The 19556-nt window shown below is 41.0% G+C and overlaps 1 protein-coding gene and 1 pseudogene across 1 annotated transcript; both read left to right on the forward strand.

Moving 5' to 3' along the window:
• The first annotated feature begins 387 nt into the window (after window positions 1–387).
• LOC121687784 (E3 ubiquitin/ISG15 ligase TRIM25-like) lies at window positions 388–9677 on the forward strand. Its single transcript, XM_042066945.1, has 6 exons — window positions 388–1041; window positions 1296–1391; window positions 6657–6890; window positions 7844–7988; window positions 8794–8934; window positions 9077–9677. The coding sequence occupies exons 1-6, from the start codon at window positions 460–462 to the stop codon at window positions 9169–9171; spliced, it is 1293 nt and encodes a 430-aa protein (XP_041922879.1). The 5' UTR covers window positions 388–459; the 3' UTR covers window positions 9172–9677.
• Window positions 9678–10966: 1289 nt separating this feature from the next.
• Window positions 10967–15878, forward strand: LOC121687904 (annotated as a pseudogene).
• The last annotated feature ends 3678 nt before the right edge of the window (window positions 15879–19556 follow it).

The following is a 19556-nucleotide window of genomic DNA, read 5'->3' on the forward strand; positions in this document are numbered from 1 at the left end:
TCAGAATTAATAGCCATAATAATTATAATTTAATGTATATATTGGACTGTTTCTAGTTTGTTTGTGGCTGTTTCATTTACATTTACATACATCATCTACAATCTTCAATAGGCAAAAAGATTATAAAGATTTAAAAAAAAAAAAAATCCACCTGTCAACAAAACAAAACCCGGCTTCATGCCCCACCTGTCATGTCGCTATTCCCCCTCCACACTTTGAGAACCACTAGGCTGTGGGTGAGATGTGAAGATAAAATCAGACTAACCTAGATTTTTGTGTTGAGCAGATTTGTAGGCCTATTATAATATCATTGCATTATTAGACTATCTGGACTATCTTTTGATCTGTGCCTTTAAGAGTTGCGTCCACGAAGAATAAACACACTCCCACTTTTGATGAAACGAAACCTTACTGACTTTTGTAACCAGCTGCCTACACGTGTGTCTATGAGCAGGTGAAATGGCCAGCGCTTCGGTATTTCAGGACGAGTTCAGCTGTCCAATCTGTCTGGATCTACTGAAGGACCCAGTGACTGTTCCCTGTGGACACAGTTTCTGTTTGACCTGCATTACTGGCTGCTGGGATCAAGAAGACCAGAAGGGTGTTTACAGCTGCCCCCAGTGCAGGGAGCCTTTCACCCCAAGGCCTGTACTGGGTAGAAACACAATGCTGACCGAAGTGGTAGAGAAGCTGAAGAAAACTGAAATCCATTCTGACGATAAGGTTGTATGCTGTACTGGAGCAAATGATGTGGAGTGCGATTTTTGCACTGAGACAAAAGAGAAAGCCAGCAAGTCGTGTCTTACGTGCATGGGATCTTACTGTGAAGTTCACATCCAGCCTCACTATGAAGTGGCCTGCTTAAAAAAGCACATATTAGTGAATGTCACAAAGATACAACAGAGGATATGCTCCCAACATTACAAAATCATTGAAGTATTTTGCCGCACAGATGAGGAGCTGATCTGTTTGCTCTGCTCAATGGATGATCACGACGGGCATAAAACCGTCTCCGCGATAGCAGAACGAACTGAAAAGCAGGTTAGTGTTCTCTGTTTCACCCTTTCAGTCAGATTAAACATGTGCTTGGCAACAAAACAAAACAAACAGTATTTTCGTGTACAAAACAGCCTTATAACTTCGTTAAAGTTTAACAGCAAGTTACAGCTCAGGAATGTCGCTTTCGCTTGCTAAAGATGGTCTGTAAGGAACTGTTTCTGAAAGTCAAATTTGTGTTTTGCTAATGGGAATTTTTTGCCTAAGCTATTTTATACATTGTGTAAATCTACCCACAGAAAACGTTGTTAGAGATGAAGGAGGACAACCGGTGTCTAATTCAGCAGAAGGAGGAGGAGGTGGAGGAAGTGAAACAGGCTCTGGAGTCACTGCAGGTGAACACTGTGCCAGACACGGAATTTTTTCTTGTTCTGGGCTGCATCCTACAGGCGAGACGGAGTACGCGGATGCCTGGTGTCTGGTGTCTGTTTTTGCTAACATCTCCAGTGTAAGAATGCTCTTAACCAGAGTAAATCAGGTAGGCCAAGTAGGCCTAGGCCTTCTTGCGTATACAAGGAATTTGGTCTCTGCATATCCCATCAGTGAATTAGTGAACGCACAGAGCAAACGGTGAACACAGAGTGAGATTAATAATAATAATAATAATAATAATAATAGGTTTATTTTATATAGCGCCTTTCTCAAACCCAAGGTTGCTTTACATAGTAGGAAGGCAAGGAAACACAATAACAAACAACCTTGCGGCGCTCGGGGAGCAATGAGGGCTTATAGGGCATTTCAGCCATGGATGTGTGCATGGGAGAGCGGAGCTCAACCAAGGGCAGCAGTGGCATACTGGGGTTCGGACTTGGAATAGAACCAGTAGGAAAAATGTGGGCGGGGGAAGTGGTTGAGTCATGGTTCTCAGGGGTCATGGAATTTCTGGAATATCATAGAATTTTGGAAAGTCTATTCCAGACAGGGGCGCAGGAGATATTTTGAAAGTGAGGGGGGCCAAATTGTGAAAACAAACCCATAGTGAAATCAGATTTCCAGATATCGGATCGCCACCTCTGGCCCACTTTCGACCATCATATGTTAAACTTGCCAGAATATTAAGATAATACCATTGATTGTTTTCAAAATATTGTTTGATTAAAATTGTCAAAACTGTGAGATGAGCACAATGCCAGATCTGCCCTCAGACCAGCTTCTTGCTATGTGCTATGTGCAATTCTACTAATTTTTTTAGATTTATTTTACACTACTTGGGCCAATGGTAGAATACTCTAAAAGCAACATGATGTTGATATTTTATGAAGCCATGAATGAATCATCATGCCTATGATCCAAACATAGACTACATGATCAAATAGCCTAGTTAGGCCTACAGTACCTAAATTGTCTGGTATAAACCAAATCAACTCTCCACTATGTCTCTGCAGTTAATATTTATGCAATGTTAGAACATGTTGGCTTAACAAGTTACCAGTCTAGAACACACAGAAAATTGCAACAGAAAGTTGCCTTTATAATCAACTATTTGTTCCAACAGCATTTAAACAAAGCATTTATAAAATTGAAAAAAAAAAAATATATATTACATAAGAAGTAAAATAATATACTGTTACTGTAGTAACTGTACCACATTATCCCAAGCTTTAAAGAGCTCCCCATGTCTGTGACAGCCAGACGTGACACCGGTAAATTCTCAGCTTGTTTATACCCCACACTGAACGCGTAGTTCAGGCCCATCACTCTGGGGTGTGGTCGCCTACTCTCTGGGATTTATGCACCAAGGTAACTGAAGTATCCAATTTGTGTCTTGAAATTATGTTTGAAATAAATGTCTTAGAACAAAAACTTTGGGTAGGCCTATATACTTGTATTTTATAGTTAGGCTAGTGAAAACGAGTTGATCAGTAGGCTAGTTGAGTTTGTTATCAATAAACATAACAGCTAATGTCATGTTGAGCAGGAGATAGGCTACCATAAATCCTCAAATTATGCCCGGGATTGATTCTATTTATAGCCGGACACAGGGCTCGAATTATCTTTTTGTCTTTAAGGGGGTCTCTCTATCTCATAAAAAGTTTGAGATAGAGAGACACACCCCGCGCATAGCCTAACAAGGCGATACAATGAAATAGCATAGGCGCAAGTGGCGCTTTTGCGCAGTATATGCGCACGGTAGGCCTAGGCTTTACCTTGACACAAGCATACAACAGACATAGATTTTTCATAGAAATTGATTACTTTTAATTAATTTCAACATATTATTGATTATAATAGTCCACATCTCAATTAAATTTCACAATACAAAGAAATAGACTAAACGATTTAGTCTGTGCCATTCTCAGTTTCACAACGTAACTCATTTAAACCAGACCACCGTCTCAGATAGGCTATCCTCAGTGTCAAACACAATAATGCATGTAGTGTAACTTATACACAGGGGAAAAAGCACTAACTGGCAGAAATGAATAAAGCCAGCCAAACTATGTTCTAGGCTAATGTGTTGAACCGTGGAAAATTAATACGAACAATTTTGGAGTTTGCACTGAGATATTGTCGGGTAGCCATTGAATATTCCGACATCAGAGATTGCTAACAGGTGTTTCAAAATGGGAACTTTCCGGAGCTCTGAATGGCAGAGGATAGCTAGATCATCAGACAACAACACAATAGGCTGCATTATGGGCCATAATGTATGGCTTTGTCAATCAACATAGAATAGGTAAAGCGCAAGTTCAACAGCAAACAGGACTTTTCAGCACGTATCAAACCAAGTAGGCTAGCCCAATGAACGCCTATGCAAATAGACAAAACACTCACATCAAAGCAGGGTGACTTCTTCAGATTTGCGAGTGCTGTCAAATCGATACGATTTGCTCATATAGTCTAGTGGTGTGGTGGTGAAGTGTCATGCTGCGTTCAAGAGCGTAGTGTAGGTCCCGTAGTAGCCTATATTTTAATTTAACGTCTTTAATGGTAAGACATCGCACAGGGATGGATAATGAGCGGTTGTTTAAGATTAAATTACAATGCCAGACACCTTCAGATATGAGAGACCCCCTCAGGTTTTTGACTTTGTTGCTTTCATGGGTGCCAGTCGTCACTCTATGGGAGCTCGGCTCCCTCTTGCTCCCACGTAATTCGAGCCCTGGCCGGACAAATAAAGGCAGGTTCCCATATTTGCCTATACCATACCAGCAATTGCCATCAGTCCACCAGCACTAGAAGACATTGCTTCGATTTAAGTCAATGAAATAACACCTCTTCTTAATATTTTATTATATTGTTGGTTGGATTAATAAAGTCGTTTTCCTACCATGGGTCTCCAACACACGTTCTCAAGCTCATTGTCTTGCCGCCCCTTTCGAGCTAATTGCCAGAGGCTGAAGCCTACTACCAGAGAGGGTTCAAGCGGAGCTAGTAATCAAGGATCTTTGCTACTACATTTAATTGTTGCGTGACTCAAGGCATTCCAGCCTACGAATTTAATAAAAAGTAGCCTACTAAATCATGCATAATTAAACAATAACTCAATTTAGGCTACTTGGCTACGCAAAAAGGTTTCTATTACAGCACAACCCCTATTCAATGAATGGCTACCTTGTCTCGCAATAAACAGCGGTGGAAATCCCGACACTTTTTCAACTGCATGAAACATAACAGTGAACCGTCAAATATCTCCCAGAGTTCAGTGCCCATCAGTCCCAACATTTAGCAATATAATCAAACAGTCCAAAAGTAAATTAGATCCCAAACCAAACCGAAAATGTTATGCTTTTGATGGCCTACCAGTATGCCGCTCCAAACGAAAAGCATCTCTAATGATGGTTGTTAGTAGACAAACTGGCTTCAGATATCCAACAGAGTGAATATGAGATTGTGCAGTCTTACAGTACTGTAGATGGCTGTGGTTAGTGATGTGATGCTGTTAATGGGGAGTTTTACATAGTTAGCGCAAACCCTATAGGTTATTATTTATTTAGCGTATATAAGGCTTTTTTTCCTTATCAAAAGTGAGGGGGACGACGGCTGTCTCTTCAGCACTGCGTGGGACACATCCCCCACGTCCCCTCCTGCGCCCCTGATTCCAGACATGGAAAGTCAGGGAATATTATCATTTTGGGGTCATGGAATATCATGGAATTTGTTCTAGCAGTTTAATATGTAGCCTACTTGCCAAAATACATTAATGCAAATAAATATTTCCACTCAGAATTGGTGTATATATGATTATTAGCTTTACTGCTTGCTTGAGTAGTTGTGGTTAGTCCAACTTTTTTATTCAATCAGGGTTCCCACGGGTCATGGAATTTCTAGAATATCATGGAATTTTGGAAAATCTATTCCAGACATGGAAAGTCAGGGAATTTTATAATTTTAGGGTCAAAGTCATGGAATATCAGGGAATATTGTTGTAACTGTTTAAAATGTACTTAACAAAATATATGAATACAAATATTTCCATGCATGTATGTCTGGATATTAGCATTGCTGCTTGCTTGAGTAGCCTAACTTTGTTTAATCAATACCCGCTCCAAAAAAGTTAAAGATTCTTGAATGCTACACGACTGCTCTGAAATCAGCGGTGAGTACATTGTAACAGTCCTTATTTAATAAGTCATGGAAATTCGTTTTTTTTTGTCAGGGAAAAGTCATGGAATGTTATATTTGACTTAGAGTATGAACCCTGTTCAATGCCCATTTATTCATCTGATTCTTGAACGCTACGCAACAGTTCTCAAATCTTTGGTTGGTATACTTTTCATTATATATAGTAGGTCATGGAAATTCAGTTTTTTGTCAGGGAAACTCAGGGAAAAGTCATGGAATTTTACATTTCTCTTAGAGTGGGAACTCTGTTTACTGCTCTCTCATGTCCACATCCACGGCTGAAATGTCCTTGAGCAAGGCACCTAACCCCTCACTGCTCCCCGATCGCCACTGTAGCAAGGCAGCTCACTGCTCCAGGTTAAAGGACAACACAGGTATGATAAGGGATCAGATTCCAAAAATAATTCAGTGGAAATACATCAATTTCAGTTACTGGAAGGGGACAAGCCGAGATGAGCTAGGAGACATACAGTACGTTCACACTCTCCTTTAATGTGTGCTTCACCTCACTGTGTGTTCACTGTGTACTCTGTGTGTTCACTAATTCAATGATGGGATAAATGCAGAGAGCAAATTCCTTGTATACGCAAGTACACTTGGCCTATAAACCTGATTTACATTTGACTTTCTAATGAGGAGACACCGCACTCCCTTAGAAATGCATGGGGTTAGTTCGTAACACAAACACGGCCGTTGTCTACACATTCCGCCCCTTTCGCCGACAAAAATTCACATGTTAATACATTGTGCCAATCATGTGGTGTGTTGTGAATGCATTGTGCCAATCATGTGGTGTGTTGTGAATGCATCGTGCCAGTCATGTGTAGTGACCTTGCAGCTGGAGCGAGGTTTGTGATTCATGAAGCCTTGCGCATGCGCAGTTCTGCCCGAAATAGATGCCCGATAAGTGCCCAAAAAGCATTACAATATGGCCACCGAGTGGAGGGACTTGCCTAAAAGGACTTTGTCGTCACTAAGCATTTGAGGAAATGCTTTGAATTGACATGCAATGAGTCTTTATGTCTTGTTAACAGGTCTCCGCACAGGCAGCTGTTGAGGAGACTGATAGGATCTTCACTGAGCTGATCAGCTTCATGGAGCAAAAGCGCTCTGAGGTGACCGAGTCGATCAGAGCTCAGGAGAGGGCAGAGGTGAGTCGAGCTGAAGGACTCCTGGAGCAGCTGGAGCTGGAGATCACTAAACTGAAGAGCCGAGATGCTGAGATGGAGAAACTTCAGCCAATAGAGGACCCTGTTGATTTCCTACAGGTATTTGTAATAGATGGACCACTGGTTGAAAGTCCCAGATGTTGATGGCACCTTTGTCAATTATATTATCCCTGGAGCAACTTGGGGTTAAGTGCCTTGCTCAAGGGGCACAATGGTGAAAGCTGTGTATTGAACCCACAACTTTTCAGGCTACTACATGCTAGCCCAGCTCCTTAACCACTATGCTACCACCAGCCCCTATCCTCAATAAGGCTAGGTTCACACCGCTCAATTCGTTTTTTTTGTTGTTGCTCAAATCCATTTTTTTTCTGTGGTTCACATTGTTTTAGTCAATTTAGCCAATATCAGATTCCTACCCCAGTGAGGACTGGTGATATATCCTTAACTGACTCGCATGTGTAAAGCAACAACAAACAAACTAACGCACAGCATGGACCAAACCCAACTGACTTAGTGATGGGATAACACACATCATAGAATGAGCTCCAAACCTCTTTGGTGCTCCAGTGAAATGTTACACCAGAATTCTGATGAATGTCAATCAAGGACGTGAAAGTTGCATGAATTCCAATAACTGTCCAATAGGGATGCACAAAATATCGGTGGCCAATATGTTATTGGCTGATAAGTGAAAAAAATAAAATATTATTGTTCCGATAACAGAATTTCAGGCAATAATTTGCGCCGATATTTTTTAAAGCCCTAATTTCGTTATCGGCCCTAAAATTCCATATTGGTGCATCTCTACTGTCCAGTTTGCATGTTCTATTGCAAAACATCAAACCACATATGAAAGTGGCCTAAATCAGAATTGAAAATGTCAGATTTCATGTGACTTGCACTGTTTTTAGCTGTTTTAGCTTTTTTTTGGTTCACTTTTTTCACCATTAGATATGTGTCACATCGAGTAAAAAAATAGGATTTGGCCTGGGAGTGTGAACCTAACCTTGAAGTCCTCATGGTCTATTACTTGTCCCTTTGTTTTCCTGCAGAGTTTCAAATTACATCTCGCTTCTACATCTGAGGATTTTCCCAAGGTCACTTTTGAACCAGAGTTCTCCTTCAGTAAAATATTGAAAGAAGTTTCCCCATATCTGAGGGAGAAAACAATAGAGTTCCTCCAGGAAATACATGAAGGTAGGTGTCTTCAGAAGGATGCATCATAGGCCCATAAGGCCAGACCTAAGCTTGGCTCTAGAAGGCACTTTTCTTGAGAAGGCACCTTTCACATACTTTAACCATTTAAGAAGGATAAGGTGCAATAAAGCCCGCTTCAGCAGAAGCCTAATCCCCTTAGGAATCCAAACACTCAACAACACAAAGCCCCACAGATAAATATATGCAGTGCAATAATGTATGTTTTTCCCATGAAACCCCCAATAATTTATGTAAAAGTCTGTGTCAAATGCCTATGATGTATGTAAGGTGTATGTCTGTATGTGTCATTCCTATGTCTGTGACCATGTATGTGTCATTCTGTGCTTGGGACCATGCAGGATGAAAAGCGGTATGGAAAAATATGAAAAAGAATTTCCCTAAGGGGACAACTAATAAAACAAACTAACTAACTAACTAGAGCAGCAGATAAGGTCTCTGTTAAGGCCCATTCACACCAAGAACGACAACGATAACTATAAACAAATATCGTTCTCATTATTATGAATGACGACGTTCACACATACAGTAAGCTATAACGATAAGGACATTAAGAACGATATCGTCGGGGATCACTTTCAGAGCGATTTTTAGAACGATAAAAAGCTAATAGCCAATCAGAACCCATCAAATTTTAACCGTCACATTCGTTAACACAAGGAGAGACTTTGTTTATCGTTGTTCGGTGTGAACGCTTTTATCGTTATTATTATGGTTATAGTTATAGTTCTTGGTGTGAATTCAGTCAGACATTATTCACACATGACTGTCTCTGCTCCTTTTCTAGTCTCAGGCTTCATGAAGGGGGACATGGTCAAACTGAAGACTCCTGAGACCATTAACAAGACTTGTCCACGCATTACGTACAACACCTGTGGGTACAAGCACCGTTATGACATCACTGTTGGTGGTGTGGGTGTGGTATCAGGTGAGGCCCTTATATTTACCCTTACATCACTTTACACTATAATGGATGGAAATGATTAAGTGGTGACTATTTAAAATGTTAACATTACCAAGTGTACATATTATAATAATGTGCATTTCCAATGACACATTGATCCTTTCAGCTTTGACAGGGACTTGTTTGACTGTTAACTTCCCTGATCACTCTGGCTGGAAGGGGTTATCATCTAAGTTGGAACTGGTTTTAGCAATACATTAAAATTCAGAAACCCTTATCACGTGTACTTACAGTGACATTTATTTTTGACCAAACCACAGTATCCCTGGTAAATGCTTTACTTACTGGTACTGGTACCTCATTTATTAATGTAATGTAAAACCATTGTAGAATTTTTAGTTGATTGTGTTGCTCTTACATCCCTTAAAGTACAACAATCTGAATATAGTCTTAGTGCATGCCATTTTTGCAGTTTGTTAACATTTGTAATGTTGAAATTAATTGTCCTTGTACCTTAGTCATGGAGTTGTATTTGTGGACTCTTTGCTTCTAAATCAGTAAGACTCTGGAATTTATTTTTATGTGATGTGTATTGTAAGGGAAGGTAAAAAATAATACATTTATATGTAACAGATTTATTAGTTCCAGTGTTTATTAAGTGCTATTGTTGGTGTTTACCAGTCAAGTAAGCAAAAGCTTTCAATATAACTCTAAACGGACATCTCCTTGCTTTATGAAACATTCCTAATAAATTATTGAACACTAAATTTTCCCTTGTAATGGTGATTTTACATTTACATTTATAGTGATTTTATTGTGTCAGATCACATGGAGGAGTAATCGTGACAATAGATTCCATACTGTTGGCGCATCCTGTGTCATTTGAGTGAACTCATCCTTTCAACTCTAAACTGGATGTAGTGTGGTGATTAGGGATCAGTCATCACATGACTTACAGGACTAACCATGGCTTCTTACTTGGGAAGTTTTTTTGAAAAAAAAAAAAAAGATTTTCCATTCTACTCATGACTACCCAAAGGCATATCAGAAGAAGAAGCATATTCATCAGAGCTTAGCCTAAAAATCTTGTCGTAGTTCTTATACCCGGCTATACGGGTGCTTGAAGGCAAGTTATCAGAATTCTACTTGAATTATTATTTGGATGTTTGCTTATACTTGTTTTAATTCAGTTGCTTTGAAGGTCTGGCAAGGGATTTTTTTTCTTTTTATGACACAATAGCTTTCTGAAATGGTCTTGGATAAAACAAACAACTACATAGAACTAGGGAAAATCACAGACATCATTTGCTAAATAATAATTTGCACCATAATAGCAACAAAACACTAGATGATTAAATGGAAACACTGTATTATTTTTGTTGTTATATTCAAAGGAATTCCAAAATGTTTCTACTGATGTATGCTGATTTTTGTTTTTACTGTGATTCATTTCAAAAATGTATCTTTTCTCTGTAGACTTCTGCTATTTAGCTCTGTACCTTTAAGGTTTGTGCCCACACAGAGCAAGGATGAAACACTAACTCCCACTTCTGGTGAAACGAAACCTATTTAGCTTTGCTTGTAGCCAGCACAAGTGTGTGTTTCTAAGGAGAAATGGCGAGTGCTTCAGTGTCTCAGGATGAGTTCAGTTGTTCTATATGCCTGGATCTACTGAAGGACCCGGTAACTGTTCCCTGTGGACACAGTTTCTGTTTGAACTGCATTACAGGCTGCTGGGATCAAGAAGACCAGAAGGGTGTTTACAGCTGCCCCCAGTGCAGGGAGACCTTCACTCCAAGGCCTGTTCTGCGCAGAAACACAATGCTGACTGAAGTTATAGAGAAGCTGAAGAAGTCGGAACTGCAGTCTGAGGCTAAGGCTCCTACCTATGCCGGACCAGGCGATGTGGAGTGTGATTTCTGCACTGGGAGAAAACATAAAGCCATCAAGTCCTGTCTAACATGTCTGGTTTCTATTGTGAGGTTCATATTCAGCCTCACTATGAAGTGCCTCGTTTTAGCAAGCACAAACTGGTGAATACCACCTCACAGCTACAGGAGAAGATCTGCTCTCAGCACAACAGGATCATTGAGGTGTTTTGTCGTACAGACCAGCAGTTAATCTGTATGATGTGTTCCATGGACGACCACAGTGGACATAAAACTGTCCCAGCTACCGCAGAACGGACCGAGAAGCAGGTAAGTCCCCCCCCACACACACACCTTTATTCAGAGAATAAATGAAAAGTAATATTAAAGTTTAGGGTTGATGCCTCTGGATAGTTGTATTGACCATAACCCAAATGATGAATGCAGAACACAATAACCTACAGTACATTGTGTTGGTCTGTGTGCCTCTATCCATAGACAGAGTTGCTATAGGGATGAAGGTGGAGAACCAAACACAGATTCAGCAGAGAATGAAGGAGCTGCAAGAGGTCCATCAGGCCCTGCTAACTCTAAAGGTCATTACTGTTCAACCACTTATTTGCAGTTTGTTTATTTACTTTTCAACATGGCTCATTAACTGTTTATTGTTCAACATGGCTAAATGTTTAGCAGTGTGTTTATTTGTTTGCCAGAGCTGTTTAATCATTATACTATGGTAAAGAAAATTAGGAGTCAAGTCAAGTCAAAATAACTATTTATATAGCGCATTTCATACACAAAGGTCATTCAATGGGCATTACATAAACACAAGGAAACAGGAATAGCAAATAAAAGCATAGATGATAGTCAAAGTGAAGTTTAAAAAAGAGAAAACGTAAAACACACAAGAAAAAAATGGATTTGTATTGTATTACATAAAAGCATAAAAGGGCAAAAGTGTTTAAAAAATAACAATAAAAACACATAAAAAAGGTAATAGTCTAACACATTAAAACACAAAGAAACAAAACCATATTAATGCCATATTAACTGCCCCTGTGTATTAACCTCATACATGTAGCTGAAGAAATTTTGCAAAATCAATGTATAAGCGGTGGCTTAGTCGGGAAATTAAGGTAGAATGATTATACTAGTCAAGCGCCCAGTGAACAGCAGCACTCTATGGCGGAGATTCTTGTCCTCGTCCTAAACTTTGCACGCACACATTTATTTCCTTTCCGGGCCAAAATGCCTGACCACAGGGCTCGATAGTCCCCCTCGATTTAACACCCAAATATAGTTAACATTCACCTTTTCAGAGAAACCCACTAGAGATATAACTCTCGAGTCGTAAAGAACAAGCTGTTACACTCTGACTATGCCTGATCTGTCTATTCTGTCAGAATGACAGGACAACTACTTCACAGAATCCCCCTTTGCCCAACTAAGGACAGCAATAGTATTACGAGGAACAATAGCACTTACCCCAAGGAGTGCTCTGTGAACTGAGTAATGATAGCCTAGAAATCTAGACGCACCCTAGCGGCAGCAAATTACATTTGCTGCCAGGGCTAGTCTAGCAACTCTCCGTTGGCTTGTGAGCTCGAAAAATTAAACTTCTATCAGGCCAATCAAATCGTGTATAGAGTCGTTAGGTGGACTTAACATAATGATTGATGGCAGAGTTGCAACGGTTTGGCTTGAATTCCCTGCTACTTGAAAACAAATAAGATGGATGTTGCTGTTGGCGAACAGTGTGACACGAGTTAAGCTTTTATTAAGTTGGCAAAAGTTTGAACTAGTCATCTAGCTCGGCTGGTGGGAAATGCATGGGACTCATAGCGCTGTCCTATTGCGTGCAGAGGGAATTTGAAAGACAACCGATTATCCCGCCCCTCGGACTGAGCACTGCGAACGGTGAGTGCCCAGACCCTACATTTTAATGTGGGTCTGGCTCGTCAGGCTAGAGTAATGAGGATCTTTCCACAAACTGCACTCAGACATGTTTACAAAGATTGCCTTTAATAGACAATTGCAAAGCAGTTCAAAATCTCATCCAGGATGACATGACACACTTACATATAACCCATGGGTCAGAAAAAAGATAAGAGTTTTAGCTGAAAGACTTTCCCAGTTTCAAAAATGTGTAATTCAGTGATAAGGATCCTAGTCAAACACTCAGTGAACAGCAGCACTCTATGGAGATTCTTGAAGTAGTCCCGAACTGTGCGGGAGGAGTGGATGAACAAACATTCATCCTCAAGCAGGCATTCTCCCATCCCCCCTTGAAAATAACTGGAAATTAGCTGACACAAGTCTCTGTATCCCCCATCAGGCCTCTGCACAGGAAGCTGTTAAGAACACTGAGAGGATGTTCATTGAGCTGATCAGCTTCATGGAGCAAAAGCACTCTGAGGTGATGAAGTCGATCAGAGCTCAGGAGAGGGCAGAGGTGAGTCGAGCTGAAGGACTCCTGGAGCAGCTGCAGGAGCTGCAGCTGGAGCAAACTGAAGAGCAGAGATGCTGAGATGGAGAAACTTCAGCCAATAGAGGACCCCGTTGATTTCCTACAGGTAGCTGCAATGGATGGACCACTGGTCGGAAGTCCCAGATGTTGACGGCACCTTTTTACATTTACATTTCATTAATTTAGCAGACACTTCTCTTCTGGACTTACATTTGTCAATTATATTACAAAAGCCATTGTCCCCAGAGCAACTTGGGGTTAAAGTGCCTCGCTCAAGGATTTCCCAGGTGAGATCTGGGAATTGAACCCACAACTTTTTAGGCTACTATAGGCTAGCCCAGCTCCTTAACCACTACGCTACCACCACCCTACAGGCTACTATAGGCTAGCCCAGCTCCTTAACCACTACGCTACCACCGCCCCCTGTCCTCAACAAGGCTAGGTTCACACCGCTCAATTCTGTTTTTTATTTTTTTGTTGCTCAAATCCATTTTTTTCTGTGGTTCACATTTTTTTAATTAAATTTAGCGAATGTCAGATTCCTACCCCAGTGAGGACTGGTGATAGATCCTGAACTGATCCGTATGTGCAAAGCAATAACAAACTAACACACATACAACATGCACCCAACCCAACTAAGTATAAGTATATATACTCTTTTGATCCCATTAGGGAAATTTGGTCTCTGCATTTATTCCAATCCGTGAATTAGTGAAACACACAGCACACAGTGAGGTGAAGCACACACTTGTCCCGGCGCAGCGAGCTGCCTGCAACAACAGCGGCGCTCGGAGAGCAGTGAGGGGTTAGGTGCCTTGCTCAAGGGCACTTCAGCCGTGCCTACTGGTCGGGGTTCGAATCGGCAACCCTCCGGTTACAAGTCCGAAGCGCTAACCAGTAGGCCACGGCTGCCCCAAAAATGACTGACTGACAGAGTGATAACATGCATCATAGAGCGAGCTCCAAACTTCTTTGGTGCTCCAGTGAAATGTTTGGAATTCTACCAGCGCAAAATTCTGATGAATGTCAATCGAGAAAATTAAAGTTGCATGAATTCCAATAATTGTTCAGTTTGCATGTTGTATTGCCAACATCAAACCACATATGAAAGTGGCCTAAATCAGAATTGAAAATGGCAGATTTCATGTGACTTTCACTGTTCACACTATTTTAACACCATTCGATCAAGTCAAAAAATCAAGTCAAAAACATCAGATTTGGCCTGGGAGTGTGATCCTTATGGTCTAATTTCTGTCCCTTTGTTTTCCTGCAGTTTCAAATTACATCTCGCTTCTACATCTGAGGATTTTCCTGAGGTCACTTTTGAATCAGGGTTCTCCTTCAGTGAAATAATGAAAGCAGTTATCCCATCTCTAAGGGAGAAAAGAAAAGAGTTCCACCAGGAAGTACTTAAAGGTAGGTGTGGGCAAGGCCCTCCTGGTCCCAAGAGGCACTATAAAAAAAGACGAGCAAGTAATCCATGGTTGGTTGACGTATTGGCAGGAGGAGGATATGAGCAAAAACAATCCAGTTTAGCCCCTCAGGGGCTGTTTACACTTGAAATTAATTTGTGTCTTCAGTTGTAGGTATCTGAAGAGATAGTATGGTCAGGATGGCTTAGCATGGTATGGCTTGTAACTGTAGGTAACTGCAGGTGATGAGGAACTTGTTTGACATGCGGATTAGCAACGTCCCAGTAGCAGGAGACAGCAGCAGAGAAGGTCTCTGTTAATCAGACCTTATTCACACATGAATGTCTCTGTTCCTTTTTTAGTCACAGGCTTCATAAAGGGAGACATGGTCAAACTGAAGACTCCTGAGACTATTATGAAGAATTGTTCATATGTCGGCTCTTTCACAAGCACATGTGGGTACAGCCACAGTTGTCACATGGGTGTTGCGTGTTGGTGGTGTGGGTGTGGTATCAGGTAAGGCCCTTATGGACCCTTTCAAGAGAGTTCCATTATCAGCATCATAGTTGGCCCCACAAGGCTTCCGTTTTAACATTCCATATGTTATCTTAATGCAGAGGAAGTAGATAATGTGCAATTCCAATGACTCATTGATCCTTTCAGATTTGACAGGGACAGATTCGATGACTGTTAACTTCCCTGACCACTCTGGCTGGAAGGGAAGTTCATCTGAGCTGGAACTGGTATTAGCAATACATTAAAAATCAGAATCACTTACAGTATAGTTGCATGTGTTCTACAATGACATTTATTTTTGACAAAACCACAGCATCCCTGGGCAAATGCTTTACTAGTACTTTATGTACCTTTTGTTACAAACCATCCTCATTTATTAATGTAATGTGAAACAGTTGTAGAAATCTCTAGTCTTTTTTAGTTGATTTTGTTTAAGTTGCTCTTGAATTTATTTTCATGTGATGTGTATTGCAAGGGAAGGTAAAAAAGAATGCATTTTACTGTATATGTAACCATTTGCTATTCTTGGTGTTTATCAGTCAAATAAGCATAGGCTTTCCATATTATTGCTCTTGCTTTATACCCTGGAAATCCAGAGTTCTCGCGAGAGCACAATGGAATTGTCTCTGCGAGACACTCTGGCAAAGAGCAATGATGCACGTTACTTTTTCCCCAACATTCCGGGGAACCAGCTAAACTGATAAAGACAGCGCTGCAACGTTGGAGGACAGTACACATTGGTCGTAGTGTTATCCGGTTGCATCGAAGTCCGAAATCATTCAGAGTAAACATGGTCTAGTGTTATCCAATTGCGTGCAGTGAGATTTTTAAATGCATGCTTGTTGCCGCCCCTCGAGTTGGGCCATTACATTGCTTTTTGCCAGACCCTTAATCTTTCTAGATTATCAGGGTCTGGATTTTCCAGGCTACTTGCTTTATGAAACATTCCTAATAAAATTATTGAATGCAAAACAGTCCCTTGTAATGGTGATTTTGCATTTACATTTACAATAATAAAATCCCAAATTCTTAATATGCACTATAGTGATTTAATGTATCTGATCACACTGAGGAGTAATTGTGACAATAGATTCCATACTGTTGGCTCATCCTGTTAGCCCCAGCAGCCATTTTAGTCAACTCATCCATCCAACCCTAAACAGGATGTAGTGTGGTGGTTAGGGATCAGTCATCACATGACTTACAGCACATACTGAGGTAGAGGCCCACTAACAGAATACTTCTCCAGTCAATTAGTGGTCTTGGTAGTGCTTTGCATAACTAACCATGGCTTCTTACTTTGGAAGTTTTTTTTTTTATGGTCTGGCAGTGGACACATTTTCTTTCTTTTTATGACACGATAGTTTTCTGAAACTGACTTAGATAGAGTGTATTAAACTTAACCACATAGAACCAGGAAGGATTACAAATATAATTCAACATGTAGTACATTATAGCACTGTGAAAAAGTAGTCCTCTCCTTTTCCCCTATGACAAACGTTTGAAAAACTGCCTTGTGCCATACGTGGACTGCAGTGAAACACACTCACCTGCACTCAGTTTGTTTTATTGCTGTGTATGTATGTGTCTATACTGGGAGATTTTAGCTGTGTGGGCATAAGACCTTCATCCCTCTACAATGGTTTAGCCCAACATACTGATTGGGGTAATTGCCTAGTCTATTTAAAAGGCAGGCTTATTTCACACAAGAGAGACACGATAGACAGGAAACAGCAGAACCAGGAAGACACACAGAAGAGCTTGAGGTCCAGAAATCAGGGAAGTCGTAGAGTGTAATGTTTGTTTAAGTGTAAAGTTAACCTTGCAAGGCAAGGATTAAGTGAGGTCCAAAGTTACAAGGTCGCCTTGTTTGAACAGGGAGCCTAGAAAGAGTAGGTTCCTGGGGCCTCATTTATAAAAGTGTTGCGTAGAAACCATCCTTCATTTGATCTTAGGGCTAGTCCACACATACGAAACCGATCTTTTTTCCCTCCGTCTTCCCTGAAACCGCATCAAGAATATTTGCGTCCAAACGGATCCATCTCAACATGACTCAACACGTTACTTCATACCCCAGGCCTATAGGTGGCACTGTTTCTTTACAGAAATTGACCAAAGTTTGTGCTTTACAAACAGACAGAATAGGCTATGACGAAATGGCTAGTGTAAGGAAACCAGAATTGTTTGTGTGGACTGATGGGGAACTGTCAACTGTAGTCAACTGTAAAACTAATAAACTTTATTTTACGGTTTGTGAAGGGTGCAGTCCCGTCCTTTATTTGGCTAACGCAGGTAGGCCTACTAATCACCTTTACTTTCTTTGGTTGTAGGATAGTCCGTGATTCACATTAGTTTAGGCTATCACCACAATTAGGCTACTAAACGCAAGGCTTACCCAAGTTCTAGGCTATTCTGTCGCCACATTTATAATATTGCTATAAAACCTTCGTTAGTAACAGTCAATACGTTTGCCTGCATCAAATCGCGCATTTGCATTCAGTGTGCTACCATCGGCTTAACGTGAGTTCTAAGCGTCTTTGTGTGCTTATATCTGATTTCACTCAACTGAATGCATGTATATATGTTGTAAGACATGTAAAATAAATGAATGACACTGGCACTACGCACAAATTAATGTAGCCTAAACTTACACCGCACTTTCCTAATAACTTAAGTTCTCTCGCGTCACTGACAGTAGCTAGAATGCATTAAAAAAACACCGGGAAAAAAGTGTTCAGTCCACCAAGTCATAAGCTATCGGCGCTGCGCAGCACCAGTTGTGATATTTATCTTACGGAGTGTAATCGTAGGTAATGTCATGTATGAAAACTAGTATTGTTAGGCAATACTATAAGTGCAAGTCCAGGGCAGCTGAGGTGTGGCGATGACATCATCGATACGCAAGCAGGATGTGCGGTTTCGCTGTCTAAATGAATTCAAACGGGCTACGGTTTCAGATTTCTCCACTCTGGGACCAGGTTTCAGAAAAGTGCGGTTTCGGGCAGTGCGTTTACAGGATTCGTTTGGACGCTCGGCCAAGACGAAGCAAAACCTCTGCGTTTAATCTAAAAAGCGTCTCCGTGTGGACGGGCCCTTAGATCATTTCTGAAATGATCGTACGTGTGATTCAGAGAACACGAACGTACGCACAAAAAAACGTGCGTACGTCACCCTTCCAGATGTGCCCATTATAAATCACAAATGAACGTCAACTTGTGCGCAGCCGGATGGTTTTAGGTCTCCGCCTTGTAAACACCCCCTCATCAATATCATTAGCATATGTTTTAATGAAATCAATGGCCTAAAAGTATAAGTATATTTACTTTTTTGATCCCGTGAGGGAAATTTGGTCTCTGCATTTAACCCAATCAGTGAATTAGTGAAACACACTCAGCACACAGTGAACACACAGTGAGGTGAAGCACACACTAATCCCAGCGCAGTGAGCTACCTGCTACAACGGCGGCGCTCGGGGAGCAGTGAGGGGTTAGGTGCCTTGCTCAAGGGCACTTCAGCCACGGCCAACTGGTCGGGGCTCGAACCGGCAACCCTCTGGTTACAATTCCAGAGTGCTAACCAGTGGGCCACGGCTGCCCACAAAAAAAAAAAAAAAAAGCTGTAGCCTATGTAAAATTATATATTGAAAACATTGTATAGGCCTAGCTGATGCCACTCATGTAACTGCCCTACACAGTACACAAAGCACACTCACTTTGTCAAAACGCATCGCACAATCGGAATCGAACCTCGGTCTCCCACGTGCCGGCCCTTGCCTGTTACCACTGCACTATCTGCTTCCACACAATGATGAGGTTTGCAGGTGAACTTATAGTTTATAGGCCGGAACGTCATATTCACAAAATTTCTGTTAGCTAACAAACTGACGGTTGTATGTGTTCACTGAACAAAGATTATGAAAATAAAACACAACTTTTCCATCTCAATTTTAATTTGAACAGATATTAGTACTGAAACCGTTCAGAATTCTTCACTTTCTGCTGACGAAAAAACGAATGTCGGCCATGTTTTTTGGGCACGCGAGCAACATGTTTTTGTTGTTATGTAACAGGGTGTGAATAGCCCAGTTTTGTGGCCAAGGCTATTCGTACCAGGGGTACGAATAGACACTCCGCTTTAAAAATCTTCTGATATTGATCATGCATATGGCAAAGAAAGACATGAGATCATTGGTCTTGGAATTTTGATCGCACTTACGGTGTGTTTCCACACAGCGAAACACCTCGCGATTTTCGGCCAGCGAAATTTCGCCTCGGGGGCGTGACGGCGAAACCGCTAACCTTTTGACTGCAGTGTCTAGCCAGTGGTGGCAAGCGAGCTAATTAGGCTAATCAGCTAATTCAAACGTTTAAGTACTTAATGAAG

Source organism: Alosa sapidissima, chromosome 2 (assembly GCF_018492685.1).
Source record: "Alosa sapidissima isolate fAloSap1 chromosome 2, fAloSap1.pri, whole genome shotgun sequence".
Lineage (NCBI taxonomy): Eukaryota > Metazoa > Chordata > Actinopteri > Clupeiformes > Clupeidae > Alosa > Alosa sapidissima.

Coding starts and splice junctions, on each gene's coding strand:
- LOC121687784 (XM_042066945.1), top strand. CDS start 460: ATGGCCAGCGCTTCGGTATTTCAGGACGAGTTCAGCTGTCCAATCTGT. Junction 1,042..1,295: donor CAGAACGAACTGAAAAGCAG/GTTAGTGTTCTC, acceptor ATCTACCCACAG/AAAACGTTGTTAGAGATGAA. Junction 6,891..7,843: donor ACCCTGTTGATTTCCTACAG/GTATTTGTAATA, acceptor GTTTTCCTGCAG/AGTTTCAAATTACATCTCGC.